The sequence below is a fragment of the Rana temporaria genome, chromosome 5, assembly GCF_905171775.1.
Source record: "Rana temporaria chromosome 5, aRanTem1.1, whole genome shotgun sequence".
NCBI lineage: Eukaryota > Metazoa > Chordata > Amphibia > Anura > Ranidae > Rana > Rana temporaria.
The window spans coordinates 243461351-243483025 of record NC_053493.1 but is presented as its reverse complement, the minus strand read 5'-3'; the positions used below and the strand labels follow the sequence as shown (position 1 = coordinate 243483025).

Here is a 21675-nt window from a genome sequence, read left to right as displayed (position 1 = left end):
TCTTACAAAATTTAGGTATTTTTATCATTTTTTAAACAAAAAGAAACAACCCAGCAGTGATTAAATGGCACCAAAAGAAAGCTCAATTTTTGTGAATTCAAAATGATAAAAATTGAATTTGGGTACAGCATTGCATGATCGTGCAATTGTCATTTAAAGTAACAGGGCTGAAACCTGAAAATTGGCCTGGGCAGGATTGGGGGTAAAAGTGCCTTGTATTGAAGCAGTTGAATATACCATTTTTATAAGTGCAAATAAAACTGTTGATCCTACCACAAATCCTGTGAGCCCATTACTTCTGTGTTCTTTGCCTGTGCTGCACTCAGTTAGCATTGTTGCAAACACTCTCTGTGGACTACAAACCACCTCCCCTATAAGTTATAGAGGAGAGGGGGAGATGTTCTGCATCCTTGTTGTGGGTTGATAAAATGGTACCACTTTAAGTAGACAATGGGTAGGGAAGGATAACCAGGTGAATATAAAGACAAAAAAGCTAAAAAAGTGCTATGCTGCAAGGACCAAACTGTGATATTATCAGTAGCTACCTTTGCACTGGGAGCAAACAAACAAACTGAACTTTAACGCGCTTCAGAATCCCATCAGCAGGGGGAGTGCTAGCAGCACCCAATGGACTGTGAAGCTGGCCACAGTGTATGTAGGAAATGGACTTAGTCATTCTCTTGGGTGCACCCTAAGTCATTGCAATATCCTTATTCACAAACAAATGCATGAATGACTTAAGTTGGTGCTCTGTTAGGCCTCGTACACACGATAGGATAGCCAGAGGACAACGGTCTGAAGGACCATTTTCATTGGTCAAAACCGATCGTGTGTGGGCCCCATAAGTTATTTATCCTTCGGTTAAAAAAATAGGAACTTGCTTTAAAATTTAACCGATGGACGCCTAACCGATAGGTCAAAACCGATCGTTAGTATGCAAAAGCATCGTTTTTTTCAGCACGTCGTTGTGTTTTACGTCACCGCGTTCTGACACGATCGGTTATTTAACCTATGGTGTGTAGGCGTGACAGACCATCAGTCAGCTTCATTGGTTAACCGATGACAACGGTCCTTCAGACCGTTCTCATCTTCTCTAAGAAAAAGGGCTTGACCCCCAAAATGCGCCAGCCGTTCCTGGTTTCTATGAGGTCTTTCTATGCCATCAGTTGAGTATGGTGGATTTTAAGGCGGTACTTATCGTTTAAATTAGACGCGTTACTGAGTATTCACTTGTCCTTGATCTTTCTAATATAATTGAATTATGGTAATGCACTAGGTCGCTTTGCAATCTCTATTTTTGTTTTCTAAATTGACTAAGGATACCCACAGTCCTGAGAGGGCAGCAAGACAATTGTGTGCTAAACCTACTGGATTAGCCAAGAGGAGAGTCTTTTTAATTTCTAAACACCACAACTGAATGCAGGAGGTTCAATTTTTAACACACAGTTTTTGACAAGTCCTTAAATAAAATAAAATAAATGAACTGTCAATCACGTCAATCATCCAGCAATGTAGATACACTGCAATTACGCTGTCTGGTGCCTGTCAACCTGTCAAAAGAAAAAAAAATGCCACCAGCCAACATGATCTTACCCTGATGACTGCTCACTCACATCGGACTGCTTTGGCCAGATGACAGCTTAAATAAATACAAGTTTTTGGTCACCTGGGTGACATTATTTATCATATTTGAATATGGCCATATTTGGTCAATAAGAACCCTGGTTGCCAGAGGCCAGAATCTGAAAGCTATAAACACCAAAATGTTTGGCAACTCTCCCTGTACTGTGCCATCTTGATATATCCTTCTTAGTGTTTACCCCAAGCCTTACCCGAGGTACTATGTAAGAATAGTAGTGCTTGAGATTAACTTTCTACATGCAATTTGCAGCCAAAGTAACCTTTGGGGTATACACTGTGTCATGTTTGGGGTTAAAGTCTAAAGTGATGAACTGTAAAGGTTTTTTTAATAGGTAACTTTGGATATCACTTTTTTACAATTTCTCCATTGCATATGATTTTGAGGCTAGATTAATTTGGTATTTATTACACTCAGCAGTCCCATCTTCAATAAACCTTTTGTGTTTACATGCACAAAAAGTTTGTGTGTATATTTTTACAAAAAATAGGGGGCCAGATTCACAAAAGAGATACGACAGCGTATCTCCTGATACGCCGTCGTATCTCTGTGTTAGGGCCGTCCTAACTATGCGACTGATTCATAGAATCAGTTACGCATAGCTAGCCCTAAGATCCAACAGGTGTAATTGAATTACACTGTCGGATCTTAAGGATGCAATTCTAGGCCGGCCGCTAGGTGGCGAGGCCATTGCGGCCGGCGTAGAATATGCAAATAAATACTTACGGCGATCCCCGAACGGCCCGTCGATCTAACTGTACGTTGTTTCCGTCGAGTTACGCCACGTAAAATTAGGGCTGAGCCCTAGTTGTCCTAAGCCATGTTAAGTATGGCCGTCGTTCCCGCGTCGAAATTTAAAAATCAATGTCGTTTGTGTAAGACGTCCGTGAATGGCGCTGGACGCCATTTACGTTAACGTCTAAGCAAATGACGTCCGTGCGACGTCATTTAGTGCAATGCACATCGGGTAATTTACCCGACGGAGCATGCGCAGTACGCTCGGCGCGGGAACGCGCCTAATTTAAATGGTGCCCGCCCCATTTGAATTGGGCGGGCTTGCACTGAGCGCATTTACGATACACCGCCGCAAGTTTACAGGTAAGTGTTCTGAGAATCAGGCACTTACGCTGTAAACCTGCGGCGGTGTAACGTAAATCACATACGTTACGCTGCCCAGGAGCAACGTAATTATATGTGAATCTGGCCCATAGATTTCATAAACATTTGCACAACTATTATGTGCCCTATAAAATCATGTCTACAATAAATTTATTGTATAGGTCCTCTGCTTTAGAAAATATAATGTGTGTGGGGTCTTTGATATAAATTCAAAGCCATATGTGCATTTTCCTAGGTGTGTGCGGAACAAAAAACTGGTCCGGTAGGTAGCGTACATATCACTGGTATGTACGTAAATCTTACATATTACTTCCTTGTATTTCCCAATAATTGCAGGCTAAGGTGTTATAGGGAAACTGACGTAACTCAATTTCTAAATTTGGTGCCTAATTATGACAAGCTGTAGCTCCACCTCTGTACTTTTTCTGACTCAATCTCTTACACACAGCTGCCTATTTAAGTAATTTCTCTCATATCGATGCGACTATTACAAAGACAGCAGTTTATGGCTGAGTGTCCTGGAAAGGTGTAACTAGATTCAGTATTTGTAGTTACCTGGAAAACAAAAAAAAACATCATATTAAAGGTGAGATCTACTATTTAAGACTTGTATCTTTTAGAAATGTTTTATTTTATTTTTAAATCACTGTTAGCTTACATTTCTGAACTAAATAATTGCTATCAGAACTGTATAAGATGTACAGAATATGAACTTTGTAGACCTATAATAACATGAGACATTTCTATAGATATAGACTATTTGTGAGTTTTTTAAGGCTTTTATTGGATAAGAATGTCAGTTTTAGAAAATAGATGCATTTGGTCTGTTTTGTATTTATGTTAATGATTAAGACCCCAGTGCTGGATTTTAAATATTCAGTTATGCAATACAGAAGCTGCAGTAACACAGTATAACATTTACAGTAAACCTGCCAATAATATAACTCCACTTTTGCTGAAAAAACCTCCCCTGGTAACATACATACATTTAAAGGATTTTAACAAACTTCTTTGTACATCTTTGTTGTTTGTATTTGAAATCACATATAACTTTAAGGCCCCTTTCAGATGAAGCGAAATCTGTTAAGCAGATCCACCTGCTCAACGGGGAATCTCTTTGCAAATCCCTGCTGAGCAGACGGATGAGTGGTCCGTGTCCACTCCGCTATGCAGAGAAGACACAGACAAAACCCACTGTTCTCTATGGGGCAGTCAGATGGACACAGACTGCCTGTCCGTTTCCATCTGACTGAAATCCAATCCCCTGGAGGGAAGACGAACGTATCTCCATCTGTCTGTTTTAAGCAGACCGGATTGGACACAGGTGGGTGCCAGCAGACACATGTTCCCTAACATTCACTGCTCCATAGAGAACAATGGGTGGTCTGATTGTGTCTGCCTGAAAAACAGACAGGCGGACGCGATCGGTCCGCTGGTGTGAAAGGGGCCTTACTCAGTTTTTACTTTTCACAACCATTTTCATGATCAGTACCAATGTTATAAAAAGGAAACAAACATTGGGGTTGTTTTACTAAAACTGGAGAGTGCAGAATCTGGAGCGGCTGTGCATGGTATCAGCTTCTAACTTCAGCTTCTTCAATTAAGCTTTGACAAAATACTGGAAGCTGATTGATTTTTGTGCACAGGTGCACCAGATTTTGCACTCTCCAGTTTTAGGAAATCAACCCCTTTGGGAGCATCAGTAAGCGACTCACACAAGCGAGGCATGGCACTTTGAGTGCTGGTTCACACCTAAGCAAATTCTATGCAGATTAAATGCAATCCAAAGAGCATACACTGTATGTAGCAAAGTCTTTTATCTCTTCCAGTCTAATGAGAACCTTTGAGGCCACAGACTGCTGACATCCTTCAATATGTAGTGGGTTGTGCGGTATAGTGGGTGCAAAGATGGTGAAAGTCATTGGGGGCCAGACTTTTTTTGGATACAAAAGAGGTATTATTTCTTTTAACAGTCCTTTTTATATTTTTGCAAGGGAAAGAGGGTTAAGATCAGGACAACTCTAATTAGTTATAGATTCAATCGGCAGACTCCGAGACTTCAATAGAAGGACAGCCGTACGGGGAAAGGCCCCAGCAGGAAGCCACATCTGTACTTGCAGGAATGCTTTCTCTTATGGTAACAGTCCTTTAACAGTTCCTAACACAAACATAACAGTTCTTTCAGCTCACTACAACTACTCCTTGTAGTTCTTCAATACTGAGCCTTCCACTCTCTCACTAGACCCACTGATTCACTGACTCTGAATCCCTTGAGATCCTCCAAGGTTTGTAGTAGCATCCCCTCAAGCGTCACCCCTGCTTCTCTGCTGGGTCCCTAGCTTGGCACTCCCAATACTTCTCAAGCTTCACCCCTGCTAACCGGCTCAGTCCTTGGCTTGACACACAAGGCTGCTCTGCCTTGAAACCTGAAGCCTGAAGTTTCCCGATTCTCCACCATGCCCTTTCAGTGAGAATACGGTTTCCAGTACTTGCTTTAGTTACTCACTGTAGTCCCTGGTAAAGGTGATTGGTCCCTTTGTGGCGACAGCTTGCCTTCTACCTCCAACCCCTGAAAGGTTCTCCGGCCAGCAGAACCGTCACATCTGGTTTGACTGCAAGCCGCAGCCCCAACATTGTGCTGCCCTCTTACTTCTGTATAGGCCCTCACATAGCCTGGCAGCCAAATGTCCCTGGGATAGGCCCAATCTCCGGCCTAGCAGCCGGGGCGTACGACACACATCCACCCAGACAGCCGTCCAGGTGGCAATAAACATAGATCACCTGATCTCACCCGTATATATAAAAGAATCTCCCAGCAGGCCAAGGGATTCAAGAAAACCCCTGCCAATTGGCTGAGATACCCCATATACCCATAACCTGACCTTGAGTTGTCATTCTCATATCCTGTATTACCTAGAACCCGGCCACCTAGCGGTAGAAGAGAAATGTCAGCCAAATGCCAAACTTAGGGAGAAATCCATAGATCTCTATCAATCGACCAAGATAACTACTCTTGGTAAGTCAATTTGTAAGGAGCTCCCTGACTAAACCCCAGGGTGCTACACTAGATTTTTATGTCATCTAAAAAAGCTGTCAGGACCTGGACTTGAACCTGGGACCTCGGCTGTGTCTGGCAGTGAACCTTCTCACTAAGCTATCTGGGATGCTGGACAAACCCATCTGATCGGTTGGAGATTCGCCTTGTGTCTTGATTGCCTTGAACCTTGAACCCCTTGCTCCTCCCACAAACTTCCTGATATAAGCCATGTCTCTGCACTTCCTCCTTGCCAGAATATTGTGCTATCTCCAGACTGTATCTCGCTCCTGTCTTCCCTGCTGCAGTGCATATTTTCTACTGCTCGTTATCGACCCTTGGCTTGTTCATCGACTACGCTTCTGCCTGGTCCCAACCTGCAAATACTCTCTACCGACCTTTTTGCTTGTTTACTAACCACGCTTCTGTTTGATCCTTACCTGCTTATCTGCTATTGTACCCCGGCTTGCTCACCTCCTGGTGGGGCGATCCTGAGGACCGCGACCTGGTGCTAACATGCAGCAAAATCCATCTCCACCTTCAGGAGCTCTGGTGAACACTGGTTAGCGCTTAGACTCCGCACCTCAGGTGACCCTGTGTCATCTGCCAGAAGTGACTGTCTGTATACCTGTCTTCAACTGCTATAGCAATTGGCCTCTGAGCTCAACGCCTGATCATGACAGAATATTCTGGCCAAAAACATGGCGGCCGCTATAGCAAATGCTGTGGCTCCGTTGAGTCAGCAAATTGCAGAGCTGCAGGACTTCGGTGTCACTTACCAAAATAAATTTTCTGTACTGGAAGGTTTGGTGAAGGAGCAACACGAAGAGATCCGTGCTCTGACTAAACAATTGCTGGACCTACATTCCCGAGATGATACTAACGCACATATGCCTCACCCACCCAAATTTAATGGAGACCGACACCATTACAGAAGTTTTCTTAATGCGGGATTCCACCCGCAAATTTTTTTTTTTAAAAGTCAGCAGCTACTAACAGTGTAGCTGCTGACTTTTAATAAAGACACTTACCTGTCCTACTTGGCCGCGCTGATGGCCCCCACGATGCTGATCCCACGATCGATGCAGGTCCCGCGCCGCCATTCACACTAGGGGAAACAAGCAGTAAAGCCTTACGGCTTCACTGCCCATTTCCTACTGCGCATCCGCGAGTCTCGCGCCGACTTGTGAATGGCCGGCTGCTCTCTGAGAACACACACAGTTCCCAGAAAGCAGCGCGCCCCATTCACTAGAAGAGGATGAAGACAGAGATAAACCGCAGTTACGGAAGAGGCAGATTACGAGCTTCCGCATAGCAACAGGTATTTCGGGTGAGTATAATTTTTTTTTTCACATTTTTTTTTTCAATTTTTTTTATGATTTTTGGGCAAATGTTTTTTTCCTGGGTGGAACTCCACTTTAACCAGTGTCGCATCTATTTCCAAATGCAACCCGCTGCATTCATCTCTGAAAGACAGAAGGTAATGTTTGTTATCAACCTCCTGACTAGGAAAGCTCTAGCCTGGGCCTCCCCTTATATTGAACAAGACAGTGCCATGCTGAATAATTTCCAGACTTTTGAGGATGCGATGAATCAAGTTTTTGATGATACCAACCGCTGCGCTATGGCTGAAGCAAAGCTGCATAGTTTACGACAGGGTAAACGCTCCGTTGCTGAGTACACTGCTGAATTCAGACGTTGGATGGCAGATACCACTTGGAACCCAGCAGCGCAAAAAAGTCAGTTCCGCCAAGGGCTTTCTGAGCAGGTAAAAGATGAGCTTGCCAGAGTAGAGACTCCTAATGATCTTGAAGCCTTCATCCAACTATGTATCCAAGTTGATCAGAGGCTTACAGAAAGGAGAAAGGAGAGGCTGGGAATGTTTGGAAGTAATGGTGTCATGCGTTTCTCTGCTAGCCAATTTGTTCAGAAGGATCCAAGAGTTTCTCCAGATTCTGGCACAGCTGAACCTATGCAGGTTGATGCAATTAAGAGATCCATTTCTTTTCAGGAGAAAGAAAGAAGACGTTCGGAAAAAACCTCTGTCTATATTGCGGGGACTCTGGGCATTACGCAGTTAACTACCCTAACAAGGTTAGAAGAACAATTGCGGCGACTGATGTGATCCTGCCTGAACAAATAAACTCCATTACCCAGTCTATCTCCCCATTGATTCTTGAAGAAAATAAAGTAAATTCTCCATTGTCTCATTTTGTCATCCCTATTAAGCTTATTTCTGAGGGCCGTGAAATCCCCTGCTCTGCTATGCTGAACTCTGGGGCTGGAGGAAACTTTATGGATATAGAGTTTGCCCACCACAATAACATTCAAGCCATAAATACATCTGCTCCTATTGAGATGGAGACAGTTGATGGTTCATCCTTATCCTCAGGACCTGTTACTAGGGATGAGCCGAACACCCCCCTGTTCGGTTCGCACCAGAACTTGCGAACACACCAAATGTTCGTGTGAACTTTAGAACCCTATTAAAGTCTATGGGACTCGAACATTTGAAATCTAAAGTGCTAATTTTAAAGGCTAATATGCAAGTTATTGTCCTAAAAAGTGTTTGGGGACCCGAGTCCTGTCCCAGGGGACACGTATCAATGCAAAAAAAGTTTTAAAAATTGCATTTTTTTCGGGAGGAGTGAATTTAATAATGCTAAAAGTGAAACAATAAATGTGAAATATTACTTTAAATTTTGTACCTAGGGGGGGTGTAAAGTTAGCATGTGAAATAGCGCATGTTTCCCATACAAAGAACTGTCCCTGCACAAAGTGTCATTTCTGAAAGGAAAAAAAGTCTTTTAAAACCGGACTTGCGGCTATAATGAATTGTCGGCTCTGGCAATTCAGAGAGAATTTATTGATAAAAAAAAAATAGCGTGGGGTCCCCCCAAATTCCATTACCAGGCCCTTCAGGTCTGGAATGGATATTAAGGGAAACCCCGCCGTCAATTTAAAAAAAAAATGACGTGGGGTTCCCCCCAAATATCCATTCCAGACCCTTCAGGTCTGGTGTGGATTTTAACGGGAACTCTACCCCAAATTAAAAAAAAAATGGCGTGGAGTTCCCCCAAAAATTCACACCAGGCCCCTTATCCGAGCACGTTAACCTGGCCAGCCGCAGAAAAGAGGGGGGGACAGAGTGCGGCCCCCCTCTCCTGAACCGTAATAGGCCACATGCCCTCAACATGGAGGATGTCCCCATGTTGATGGGGACAAGGGCCTCATCCCCACAACCCTTGCCCGGTGGTTGTGGGGGTCTGCGGGCGGGGGGCTTATCAGAATCTGGAAGACCCCTTTAACAAAGGGAACCCCCAAATCCTGGCCCCCCCTATGTAAATTGGTAATGGGGTACATTGTACCCCTATCATTTCACGAAGGAAGTGTAAATAGTTTGAAAAAACACACACAAAAAAGTCATTTATTAATAAAAAAAAAGAAAAAGAAATCCAGAGGTGATAATCCACTCATTCCCGGCTTCCTGCTCCAACGTTGTCTGTATCCTCCGGGGTCTTCCAGATTCTGATAAGCCCCCCGCCCGCAGACCCCCACAACCACCGGGCAAGGGTTGTGGGGATGAGGTTCAGGAGGGGGCCGCACTCTTTTCTGCGGCCGGCCAGGTTAACGTGCTCGGATAAGGGGTCTGGTGTGAATTTTTGGGGGAACTTAACGCCATTTTTTTTTTAAATTTGGGGTGGAGTTCCCATTAAAATCCACACCAGACCTGAAGGGTCTGGAATGGATATTTGGGGGATATTTTGGGGGGAACCCCACGTCATTTTTTTTAAATTAACGGCAGGGTTTCCCTTAATATCCATTCCAGACCTGAAGGGCCTGGTAATGGAATTTGGTGGGACCCCCACGCAATTTTTTTTTTTTTTTATGAATGAATTCTCTCTGAATTGCCAGAGCCGACAATTCATTATAGCCGCAAGTCCGGTTTTAAAAGACTTTTTTTCCTTTCAGAAATGACACTTTGTGCAGGGACAGTTCAATGTACTGGAAACATGCGCTATTTCACATGCTAACTTTACACCCCCCTAGGTACGAAATTTAAAGGAATATTTCACTTTTATTGTTTCACTTTTAGCATTATTAAATTCACTGCTCCCGGAAAAACGGCCGTTTTTAAACCTTTTTTTTGCATTGATACACTTACACTAGTCCCCCAAACACTGTTTAGGACAATAAATTGCATATTAGCCTTTAAAATTAGCACTTTAGATTTCTCCCATAGACTTTAACAGGGTGTTCCGCGGCCTTTCAAATTTGCCGCGAACACCCCTAATTATTCGTTGTTCGCCGAACAGGCAACGTTCGAGTCGAACATGAGTTCGACTCAAACTCGAAGCTCATCCCTACCTGTTACCCATAAAACAGTTCCTCTGGTAATCCAGTTTGAGGCTGATCATCGTGAGACCATCAGCTTTCAGTTGATCACATCACCCAAATTTCCCGTCATTTTGGGCATTCCTTGGATCTCCACTCACAATCCCTCTATCAACTGGGGAGCATGGACGATAGATTTCACATCCTCCCACTGCAAGGAACACTGTAGGGAATCTTATCAAACAAGTTCTCCGCTGGTCAAGGAATTGCAAGTTGGTATGGTAACTACCCAGTCATATGACGACTTGCCTCCACAATACCATGCATTCTGGGATGTCTGTGATAAGAAAAATGCAGATCAATTACCTCCTCACCGCCCATACGATTGCCCCATTGAGCTGCTTCCAGGGACTGAAATACCTTTTGGCCGCTTTTTTAATCTCTCAGAACCTGAATTAAAAGTGCTCAGGGAGTGGCTTGATGAAAATTTAGAAAAGGGTTTTATTAGACACTCAACATCTCCTGCAGGAGCAGCCCTATTCATTGTTGAAAAGAATGACTCCACCTTGCGTCCTTGCATTGATTACAGGCACATGAATAAGGTCACAATTAAAAAACGTTATCCACTCCCCTTGATCTCGGAAATGTTGGAAAGACTTCGTTCTGCCAAAGTGTTTACAAAACTTGACCTACGGGGGGCATATAACCTGGTCCGTATTTGTTCAGGAGATGAATGGAAAACCGCCTTTAGAACCAGATATGGGCATTTTGAGTCCTTGGTCATGCCTTTTGGTCTCTGCAATGCCCCTGCGACCTTTCAGCACTTCATAAATGTTTTTTTTCGAGATCTGTTGGACCAATTTGTCATTGCTTATCTGGATGACATCCTTATCTTTTCTGATAACCTGGAAGAGCACCACAAGCATGTTTGCACTGTCTTTGAAAGATTAAGGCAGAATCGACTTTACATCAAATTGGAGAAATGTGAGTTTGAACAAACCCAGATCCAGTTATTATGGTATATAATTTCACCAGATGGAGTGAGCATGGATCCTGAGAAGATTAAAGCAGTGGCAGATCGGCCTGCCCCTGGAAACATTAAGGAAATCTAACGATTTGTCGGGTTTGCTAACTTTTACAGAAAATTCATAAGGAACTTCTCTAAGGTGATAGCTCCAATTACCCAGCTAACAAAGAACGGGGTGCCCTTTGTGTGGTCATCTGAGGCACAGGCTGCTTTTGGAAAGTTAAAAACTCTTTTAATTCTGCACCAGTATTGGTACATCCCAATCCTGAATTACCTTTTATAGTGGAAGTGGATGCTTCAGCCGTGGGAGCTATCCTCTCTCAACGACGTGGTGAAAAGATGCAGCTACATCCTTGTGCTTGCTTCTCTTGTTTAATGTCTTCAGCCGAAAGAAATTATGACATTGGGAATAAGGAGTTGCTGGTAATTAAGGAAGCATTTTCTGAATGGAGGCATTTGCTGGAAGGCGCTAAGCATCCTGTAACTGTTCTCACAGATCATAAGAATCTGGAATTTATTCGTTCTGCCAAGAGATTGTCTTCTAGACAAGCAAGTTGGTCATTGTTCTTTTCCAGGTTCAATTTTATTATCTCATATCGACCTGGGTCAAGGAATGGTAAGGCTGATGCCTTGTCACGAATGTTGTCTGGGCCTCTCCAGGAAGACAACTCTGAATACACAGTCCTGCCTCAAAAGAACTTTCTAGGTGCCACAAGTTCTAAAGCATTCTTGAGTCTCCTCAAGGAAGGGTACGAGAATGACCCAATCCTCAAAAATCCTCCTATGGACATCATCCTTGAGTACAAAAATGGCTTCTGAACTCAAGCACATCGCCTCTATGTACCTGAAGTTGCTCGGGTTGAAGTCCTCAAGTTGGTTCATGACTCCAAACTTACTGGACATTTTGGAGTTTCTAAGACGTGGGATTTATCCCGTTCCTTTTGGTGGCCTGGGTAAAAAAGAGATGTCAAAAGTTATGTAGCCTCGTGCCTGGTCTGTGCTCGCAATAAGACACCCCAAGCTTCTTCTTTTGGGGTTGCTCCAGCCACTCCCTCTCCCATCAAGGCCATGGGGATCAATTTCTATGGACTTTGTGGTTGATTTACCCCCCCTCTAAAGAAATGACCACTATCTTGGTTATTATTGACTGCTTTACTAAGATGGCTCACTTTACAAACTGCAGAGTTGATGGTTCAGGAAGTCTTTATACTACATGCAATTCCAGAAGATGTAGTTTCTGACAGAGGAGTACAGTTCACTTCAAAATTTTGGAAAAGCTATTGCTCAGCTCTAGGAGTAACAATTAATCTATCTTCTGCTTTTCATCCTCAGTCTAATGGTCAGACCGAGAGGACCAATCAAACGTTAGAGCAGTACCTCTGATCAGGGCAGCCATCAGGAATTTATTTTTATTTAATAATGGGCCCTTTAATAAAAAAAATATAAAAAATAAATAAAATAAACATAACATTTATATTAAAAAAAAAAGGGGGGGGTTGCCATCCAGCCCTGGGGACCTCTGGACCCTTTAATAAAAAAAATTATATATATATAAACAAAAATAAAAAAATAAACATTTATAAAAAAAGGGGGGTTTGCCACATGGGGCCCTGGGGACCTCTGAGCCCTTTAATAATAAAAATATATATATATATAAAAAAAAAGAAATAAAATAATATAAAAAAAAAAATTTTTTTTATAAAAAAGGGGGGTTGCCATCCGGGGCCCTGGGGACCTTTGGGCCCTTTAATAATAATAATAATAATAATAATAATTATATATATATATATATATATATATATATATATATATTTAAAATAAATAAAAAAATATATAAAAAAAAATGTTTTATAAAAAAAGTGGGGCCCCCCGTACCCCTAAAAAAAAATTGTCCCTTTAATAAAAAATAAAATAAAAATATATTAGAATTTTTTTTTTTATAAAAAATAAATAAAAAAAAGGGGGGGTTGCCATCCGGGGCGACCTCCGGACCTCTAAAAAAAAAATTTGGCCCTTTAATAAAAAATTAAATAATATATTAAAAAAATATATATTTTCTTAAAAAAAAAATACATAAAAAAGGGGGAGTTGCCATCTGGGGCCCTGTGGGCCTCCGGGCCCCTGGGAACCTCCGGAACCCTTACAGGTGTACTGCCTGTACCCCCCTGATGGCGGCCCTGCCTCCGATGTTTTGTTAGTTATCTTCAGGATGACTGGGTGGACTATCTTCCTACAGCAGAATTTGCTTATAACAATTCTAAACATAGCTCCACCTCTCAGACCCCTTTTTTCCTAAATACCGGGCATCATCCAGCTTTTATCCCTGATCTCCCTATCTCAACTCCAATTCCTGCTGTTACCAAGAAATAAACTGCTTTACAGGAGATCCAGGAAAAATTGATCGAGACTTTGAGGGAAGCTCAGGAAAGTTACAAGAAAGCTGCAGATAGACATTGCAGAGCACTTCCTACCTTTCATGTGGGTAATCAAGTTTGGTTATCTACTAAAAATCTGAAGGTTCATGTTCCATCTGCAAAGTTGGGACAAAAGTTTGTGGGACCTTTCCAGATCTTGGCCCAGATCAACCCAGTTGCCTTTCGCCTAAAACTTCCAGCCAGTATGAAGATTCACCCTGTGAAAATACTTTTCTGGAAGAACTCTTCCACCTCCTCCACCTGTTGAGGTACAGGGTGAAGAAGAATATGTGGTGGAGAAAATTATTGATTCCAGGATCTATAGGAACAAATTGAAATATCTGGTTCAATGGGAAGGATACGGGCCAGAAGAAAATTCTTGGGAGCCTGAGCAGAATGTTCATGCTCCTAGATTAACAAGAGAATTCCACCAGATGTTCCCTCACAAACCAGGCCTTAAGACGTCCAGTGGATGTCCTGGGAGGAGGGGAGTACTGTCAGGACCTGGACTTGAACCTGGGACCTCGGCTGTGTCTGGCAGTGAACCTTCTCACTGAGCTATCTGGGATGCTGGACAGTTCCCTGTCTGATCTGCTGGACAAACCCATCTGATCCATTGGACATTCCTGCCTCCTGTCTTGATTGCCTTGAACCTTGAACCCCTTGCTCCTCCCACAAACTTCCTGATATAAGCCATGTCTCTGCACTTCCTCCTTGCCAGAATATTGTGCCATCTCCAGCCTGTATCTCGCTCCTTTCTTCCCTGCTGCCGTATATATTTTCTACTGCTCATTATCGACCCTTGGCTTGTTCATCGACTACGCTGCCTGATCCCAACCTGCAAATACTTATTACTGACCTTTTGGCTTGTTTACAGACCATGCTTCTGTTTGATCCTTACCTGCTTATCTGCTATTGTACCCGTCTTGCTCACCTCCTGGTGGGGCGATCCTGAGGACCGCGACCTGGTGCTAATATGCAGCAAAATCCATCTCCACCTTCAGGAGCTCTGGTGAACACCGGTTAGCGCTTAGACTCTGCACCTCAGGTGACCCTGTGTCATCTGCCAGAAGTGACTGTCTGTCTACCTGTCTTCAACTGCTGTAGCAATTGGCCTCTGAGCCCGATGCCTGATCGTGACAAAAGCATTATTTCCAATGAAGGTCATTCCCATCCATGCAATGCGATTTTTATCCAGTTAAAAAAAGGGTCCTGTGCAAGTTTAGTAGGGGTACAGTGTGAATTCAATCTCCAGCTATGCCTAGTCCCCTCAGAAATCACATTAAATTCACACCTGTCACAACATAAATTGCACTGTGAAATTGCAACAGATTCACACCCCATTAGTGTAAGAGAGGGGGCGGGGCCAAACTGCAGCTCTTTGTCTGAATGGATAGACGGAGCTGCAGCTCGGCTTGGGTCCCCTCATAGCAAGCTGCTTGCTGTGGGGGCACCCGACAGGAGGGAGGGGCATGGAGCTCCAGCCAGGGATCCGAAAAGAGGAGGATCTGTGCTACTCTGCAAAAACCCTGCACAAAGTAGGTAAGTATAACATGTTTTTTTTTTTTGTTTTGTTTTTTATTTAAATGTTCAACATGGTATAAGCATAGTAACAACACAAGAAAGAAAAAAAAAGAAAAAACACAAAACATAAATGAGTCATAAATCAGCACAAGTGGCCAGCACACAACAGTTTTACATAAAGAATTGGTATTTTCCCATATTAATATCATATGTAACTGACTACGGTATCCAGATATAAAATCAACCCTTCACAAATGGAACTCACAATTTATACTAACTGATACTGAACCCCATCATAACATAAAGCGCTACATGCAGTAATGTTTGTTATTTTAATAGAAAAAGAAAATTAGACTTTTCAATCACTTTAAATTAAAGTGTTAGGTTACCTTTTGAAAAAACACTTTATGCAGTCATTATACAAAATAGCCTAAGCTAATCATGTTTTAAAATTTTGAATGGGCAGGGGCGCTTTAGGAATGGTGTATACACTGCTCCTAAAGTGTTTCAAAGAAAAAATGTAACCCACACACTTTATAACAATATATAAAGAAAAACAGTGCAAATATGAAAAAAAAAAAAACAGAAAATATAAATACAATATAAATAAGTTGCAAACACAATAGGTTATATTATCTTAAAATTAAAAAAATACAAATTCATAGTGTTGCGCTAAAAAAATGACATGTATGAAACTTCCACTATTGGTGATAGTTTCAGACATGTAAGTTTTAAGTTTTTGAGCACAACATGGTGAATTTACAAGACAATATATATATATATATATATATATATATAAATATATATATATGTATATTTATATATATATATATATATATATATATATATATATATATATATATACATACATACATACATATATATATATATATATATATATATATATATATATATATATATATAAAATATTTTTGGTCAGTCATAAAGAATATATTAGTTAATGTGAAACTCCAGCCCAGACATATTTCTTTGCTGGTGACCATTGTCGAAAAGATAGAAAGGTAATATATAAAGAAGACGGTCAAAATCTTCCAGACCTTCCAGTGGTCACTGGAACAGGATTACAGATGAATTCTCCCAATTTGGACAAAAAAAGTTACCATGTTTCCCGTTGGAAATATTTGGTAGGATATGAATTTCTAAATTAAATGGGAAATTAAACTCACTATCTTTGTAATTTTTTTCTGTGAGATTCAAACTAATTTACCATAGTTACTATCTATCTATCTATCTATCTATCTATCTATCTATCTATCTATCTATCTATCTATCTATCTATCTATCTATCTATCTATCTATCTATCTATCTATCTATCTATCTATCTATCTATCTATCTATCTATCTACCTATCCTGAGGTACTGACTTCTGATTAACTAATAATAATTTATGGTAATGTATTTAACACAGATGGAAAAAGAAGATACGTTCCAATAACACAGTTGGAATATTTCTGCCAATACTAAAGAAAACATGAATGTAACCAGCATTAATGACACCCAGGATGAACCCTCTAGCAGCTATTCGGAATATTCGTACATACATTTCACCATAGTTGCTGTTGTAGCACTATGTTTTTGTATTGTTGGCCTAGTTGGAAATGTTATTGTGTTTTGGTACCTGTGCTTCAAGATCCAGAGAAACAAATACACAGTTTATATTATGAATCTGTCGGTAGCTGACGCCCTGTTTATTGTATTTACTACCTTGCTTTTGATGATCCATATAAATACAATCATTGGTACAGATCCTGATTTTATAGGGAAGGAGAGTTTATATATTTTCATAGAAATATTTTATGATATTATGCAGTATTCCGGAATGTATATCCTTACAGCTGTCAGCATGGAACGATGTAGCTCTGTTCTGTTCCCCTTTTGGTACCGAAGCCATCGCCCCAGGAACTTGTCCACTATTATGTGCATTGCTCTTTGGATCCTTGGCTCTTTGGAAAGTCTCCTTGAGAACCTTGTGTGTACAGCAGATGCTTACTTGGAACAAACCTCACAATGTTCAGCAGTTCAAATAATAGTTTTTATTTTAGCCATTGGCATCTGCCTACCAATTATGGCAATTTCCAGCTTCACCTTGCTCATCAAAGTAAGGAGGTCAATAAAGCAGCGATACACACCTAAACTGTACATCATCATCCTTATTGCAGTTCTTGTATTCATCCTATCAGTTCTGCCATTTACTTTTTTGTCATTTTTAATATACTTCAAATTAACACCAACAGATTTGGTAACTGTTAGTTTTTTCTATGTAACAATTTATTGCACAGTGCTTAACTGCACCATCAACCCCTACATTTACTTTATTGTTGGAAGGAAATGGAAACAAAAGACCCCTCACTCAATCCATGAAGCCCTTCAAAGAGCCTTTAGGGAGGAAGAAGGTGAGAATGATGACTCAAACAGCAACAAAACAATTGACACATTAAGCTAAACAAACCTTACAGTTGCCTTCTAGATTTTCTTTCAAGAGCAAAGCACACCAACAATTATCTAGTTTAACAAGGAAATATGATTCACTCAGGAATTACAGAATATGAATCTTAAAGTAGGATCTTACTTTATCAACTCAAACTTCTGTGAAGACTGGAAATGCTAATTATATGGATTTTCATTTGATATACCTCCAACCGGCTGGCTTTCTTAAAGCAAACCTGCCTTGCTGGAGAAATTGCTACTTAAAGTGGTTGTATTTTTTTTTTTTAAATAACAAACATGTTATACTTACCTGCTCTGTGCAACAGATTTGCACAGAGCAGCCCTGATCCCCCATCAAGTGCCCCCATAACAAGCTGCTTTCTATTAGGGCACACATACTTGCTCACTCCTGAGCCACACATAGTGCAGCTTGACCCCATCCCCTGCTCCCTCCTCACTGGCTGTGATTGACAGGAGTGGGGGCCAATGAGGAGGGAGAGACCGAGAGAGCCTGTGCCCTAGTGCATGGTGCTGAATCAAGATAGGGCTTTCTTAAGTATATGTTGGGGTGCTACATACTGAAGGTTTTTTTACCTTAATACATTAGGCTAAAAAAGCCTGAAGGCTTTAGAACCACTTTAAACCAAGCTCATTTACATTAGTTAAACCTGTCCTTAATTTGCACATTGCTGCTATAAATATATAAGGTTGTTTAGGAGTTTGAGGTGCCTTAAATGTACTTTCATACTTAATTTAATTTGCATATGGCTAACAGGTTTCATCACATGCCTTCTTATCTTTTTTATTTTAAAATAAAGCACTCATGCAGTTTTGGATTGGAAACGTTTAATAACGTTGAGATTGGGTTATCTGCTGACTTTGTGATATGTGTATTCTCAAATATATTGGCTCATGTTCTATATAATCTGTAATATGTAAAGCAACATCTGAAGTGTAATTGTGCATACATATTTGTAGCTCACATTGAGTTAAAATAATTTTTTTTTGTAATAAAACTGATTATAACTTATGTTATCCCTGTTTTATTTTCTTCCTAGGACCCATTCACGCAAAACGTTATATGTGTTGGTACACTGCAGTGCCATTCATTGTAAATGGTACCCCAACACACTTGAGCTGTAATGCCCCACAGTGTAATACAACACATGAAGTTCTTAATAGTGGCACTTTAAAAATCTGTCACTATGTCTGCAATAGTATAGGAAAATTCCCCCCAAGGGGTTTTTAAGCAGCAATATAACAAGGTCAAAAAGTGAAATAGATAAAAGGTTCTTTATTGTGTAATTCCAATGTCATGTTACAGTTAAAATATATAGGTTATGGCTATAGAATACAACACATGTTCCATAATACAATGATGCAAACACAAAAGTACACAGCATTCCATTATATATTGTTTTACTGTGCAAAAACACTGATGCGTTTCGACCTGTGCAGTAGTGGTCTTCTTCTGGTGGTGGGTTTGCTGTAAAGGAATAAATTAAACTATTTTTCAACTTTAGACACATTATGTCATGCACTGAATTAATTATATACAGTAGTGTTATACTTACCACTAGGGAATGGACTAGGTGATCTTATAGCCAGAATTTTTTCTAAAAACAGGTAAGTGATCCGGAAGGTTCTGCAATTGTTCTCATCTCCCCAAGGAAGGGGAACCCAGTGTCAGGAGGCCTTACAAGGAACCACACTCTGGATACCCTCGGAGGGACAGGAGAGACAGCACCTACAGCAAATTCCCAAGCAATGAACATATATAAAAAAATATACAATATAAAAATCTAATAATTGTATTCTTAGCGGGCTAAAAAGAATGCCTGGATAGACTTTGAGTATGTATTATCAATATGTGAACTCACTGTCAACATTGATTGTCACTGTGTAAGCTCATTAGAGTAGCATATTTTGACCCATAGTAATAAATGAAATTGTTTAATGGGTATTGTCATTTTCATTGATAAGTAAATATTGTATTTAATTAACTAATAGAGGTGAAACTTGGTGTAGTGACGTTAGTGAGAGTGAGATGGAAAAATTGTCTGCAATAGTTCCTTTAAAGAATTACTGCCAGTTTGTAGATTAGCAAACAAGCTAGGGGCAGGCTCCCTGGTTTCTATGAAGCCAGCGTCCAGCCAGTGTCATAGCATTTAATGCTTTATCCCTGGCCCCATACAATTGCCAAATAAAAAAATATCAAACACAAAAAATATCAGCACTCCTTGTTTATGCTAGTCTGCTCTATATCTGTGTTAACACGATGCTGCTGCATTCCCTGTGCTAAGTGTTGTTTGCCCCACTAAGCCTCACGTTATCCCTGCACAGGGCTGTGACTGCAAAGTAGTCGAGTGAGTAGAGTGAGGTTCCAACTACTGCACAGCATCAAAGGTTTCCTTGGAGATGGCAGATACAAGAGTAAGGCTGAGTGGGGCGAAGACACACAGAGCACAGAAGGCACTGCAGCATTGTGGCAGTATGGATACAGACAGAGCTGTCATGGGGGATGAGTGCTGAATTTTCAGTTTGGATCCCCACCCCTTTACTTACTTTCATTGGTGAGCCAGGGAATCTCCTGCTTGGCAGCTGAATGGACCAGGAATGAGTCATTGGTTGTTATGACTTAGTGTCTAGGCCAGGGGTGGGAAATCTCGGCCCTCCAGCTGTGGTGAAACTGCAAATCCCATCATGCCTCTGCCTCTAGGAGTCATGCCTGTGATTGTCAGGGTCTTGCAATGTCTCATGGGACTTGTAATTTCAAAACAGCTGGAGAGCCGAGTTTGCCCTCGCCTGGTCTAGACAGTGTGACAGGAAGTCAGGTAAATCTGTGGGTGTTGTGCAGGAACAAAACCAACTTGATCAACTGAAATGACCTTGGGGACAAGGGGTAATAGACGGTTCGCCAGAATCTTAGCATAGAGTTTTACGTCGATGTTGAGTAAGGAGATCGGACGATAATTTGCGACTAGTGTGGCATCTTTGCCTGGTTTAGGGATCAGGGAGATATGTGCCTCAAGTAGGTCTTTGTTTTGAGGGACGGAAGTCGGAAAGTCGTTGTAGGCCGTCAAAAATTGTGGCATTAATATGTCGGCAAAGGTTTGTAGTAGCTAGCCGAAAGGCCATCCGGGCCCGGGCTCTTTCCTGCCTTCAGTTGTTTTAAAGCCATGAGGTCGTGATGGGGGAGTCCAGGTGCGACATGTCGTCAAGGGGGTCAATGGCAGGGCCGTACTCCGTCAAGAAATTGTTAATAATCGTCTTCCTATCAGAGGTGGACTGCGTCATCGTAGGTGTGGATAAATTGTAGAGGTCAGTAAAATAATGCACAAAATTGGTTGCAATATCCTCTGATTTCGTTACCGTACCCCCTGAGGAAGAAGTTATAGTGTGTATAGTGTAGGAAGCCTTCTTCTTCTGAAGGGTGACGCCGCTAAGAGTTTCCTGGCCTTGTTCCCGAATTCATAGAACAGCTTATTGGTCAGGGTGTATTTGCGCTCCAAAGTCTTCTGGAGTTCCTCCAGGAGTTCTTCCCTAGCTGTCAACAGTTCAGCATGTGTTTGGTTCGCTAATGTGAGCTTGTGTACACGTTCAAGCGTTTTGACCCGTTCGGACAGTTCTAACAGTCGTGCTTTTCTAAGTTTGTTGCGTTTGGCTAGCATAGAAATAAACCCCCCCCGGACTACGCATTTGTGTGCTGCCCATATTGTAGTTGGCGAGGAGTCGTCAACGGTGTTCTCGATAAAGTATCGGGATAGGGCTTCAGACACCCGTCTAGAATTCTCTGAATCAAGTAGCAGGGAATCATCTAACCTCCAGATCATAGATCTGGTGCGTTGCGAGGGAATCGCAAGGGACATAGTGATTGGGTGATGGTCAGACAACAGCATGGGTTTGATAGTAGCATCCATGAGCAAAGTGAGAGCATCCTGCGTGAGGAAAAAATGGTCTAGTCTGGAATATTTCTTGTGCAATGGGGAAAAGTAAGTGAAATCTTTGACGTTTGGGTGCAGTGTGCGCCACGTATCGTGCAGTATCAGTGTGGCCAATTGAGATTTTATTGCACGCAGGGCTCTATACGTCAAGCAAGAGGCACCGGAAGACGTGTCAAGGGAAGAGGTTAGG

The 21675-nt window shown here is 41.5% G+C and overlaps 1 protein-coding gene across 1 annotated transcript; it reads left to right on the top strand.

Moving 5' to 3' along the window:
• The first annotated feature begins 3220 nt into the window (after positions 1-3220).
• LOC120940679 (mas-related G-protein coupled receptor member D-like) lies at positions 3221-18576 on the top strand. Its single transcript, XM_040353661.1, has 2 exons — positions 3221-3344; positions 16523-18576. Exon 2 carries the CDS (start codon positions 16586-16588, stop codon positions 17555-17557), a length of 972 nt encoding a protein of 323 aa, XP_040209595.1. The 5' UTR covers positions 3221-3344; positions 16523-16585; the 3' UTR covers positions 17558-18576.
• The last annotated feature ends 3099 nt before the right edge of the window (positions 18577-21675 follow it).

Coding starts and splice junctions, on each gene's coding strand:
- LOC120940679 (XM_040353661.1), top strand. CDS start 16,586: ATGAATGTAACCAGCATTAATGACACCCAGGATGAACCCTCTAGCAGC.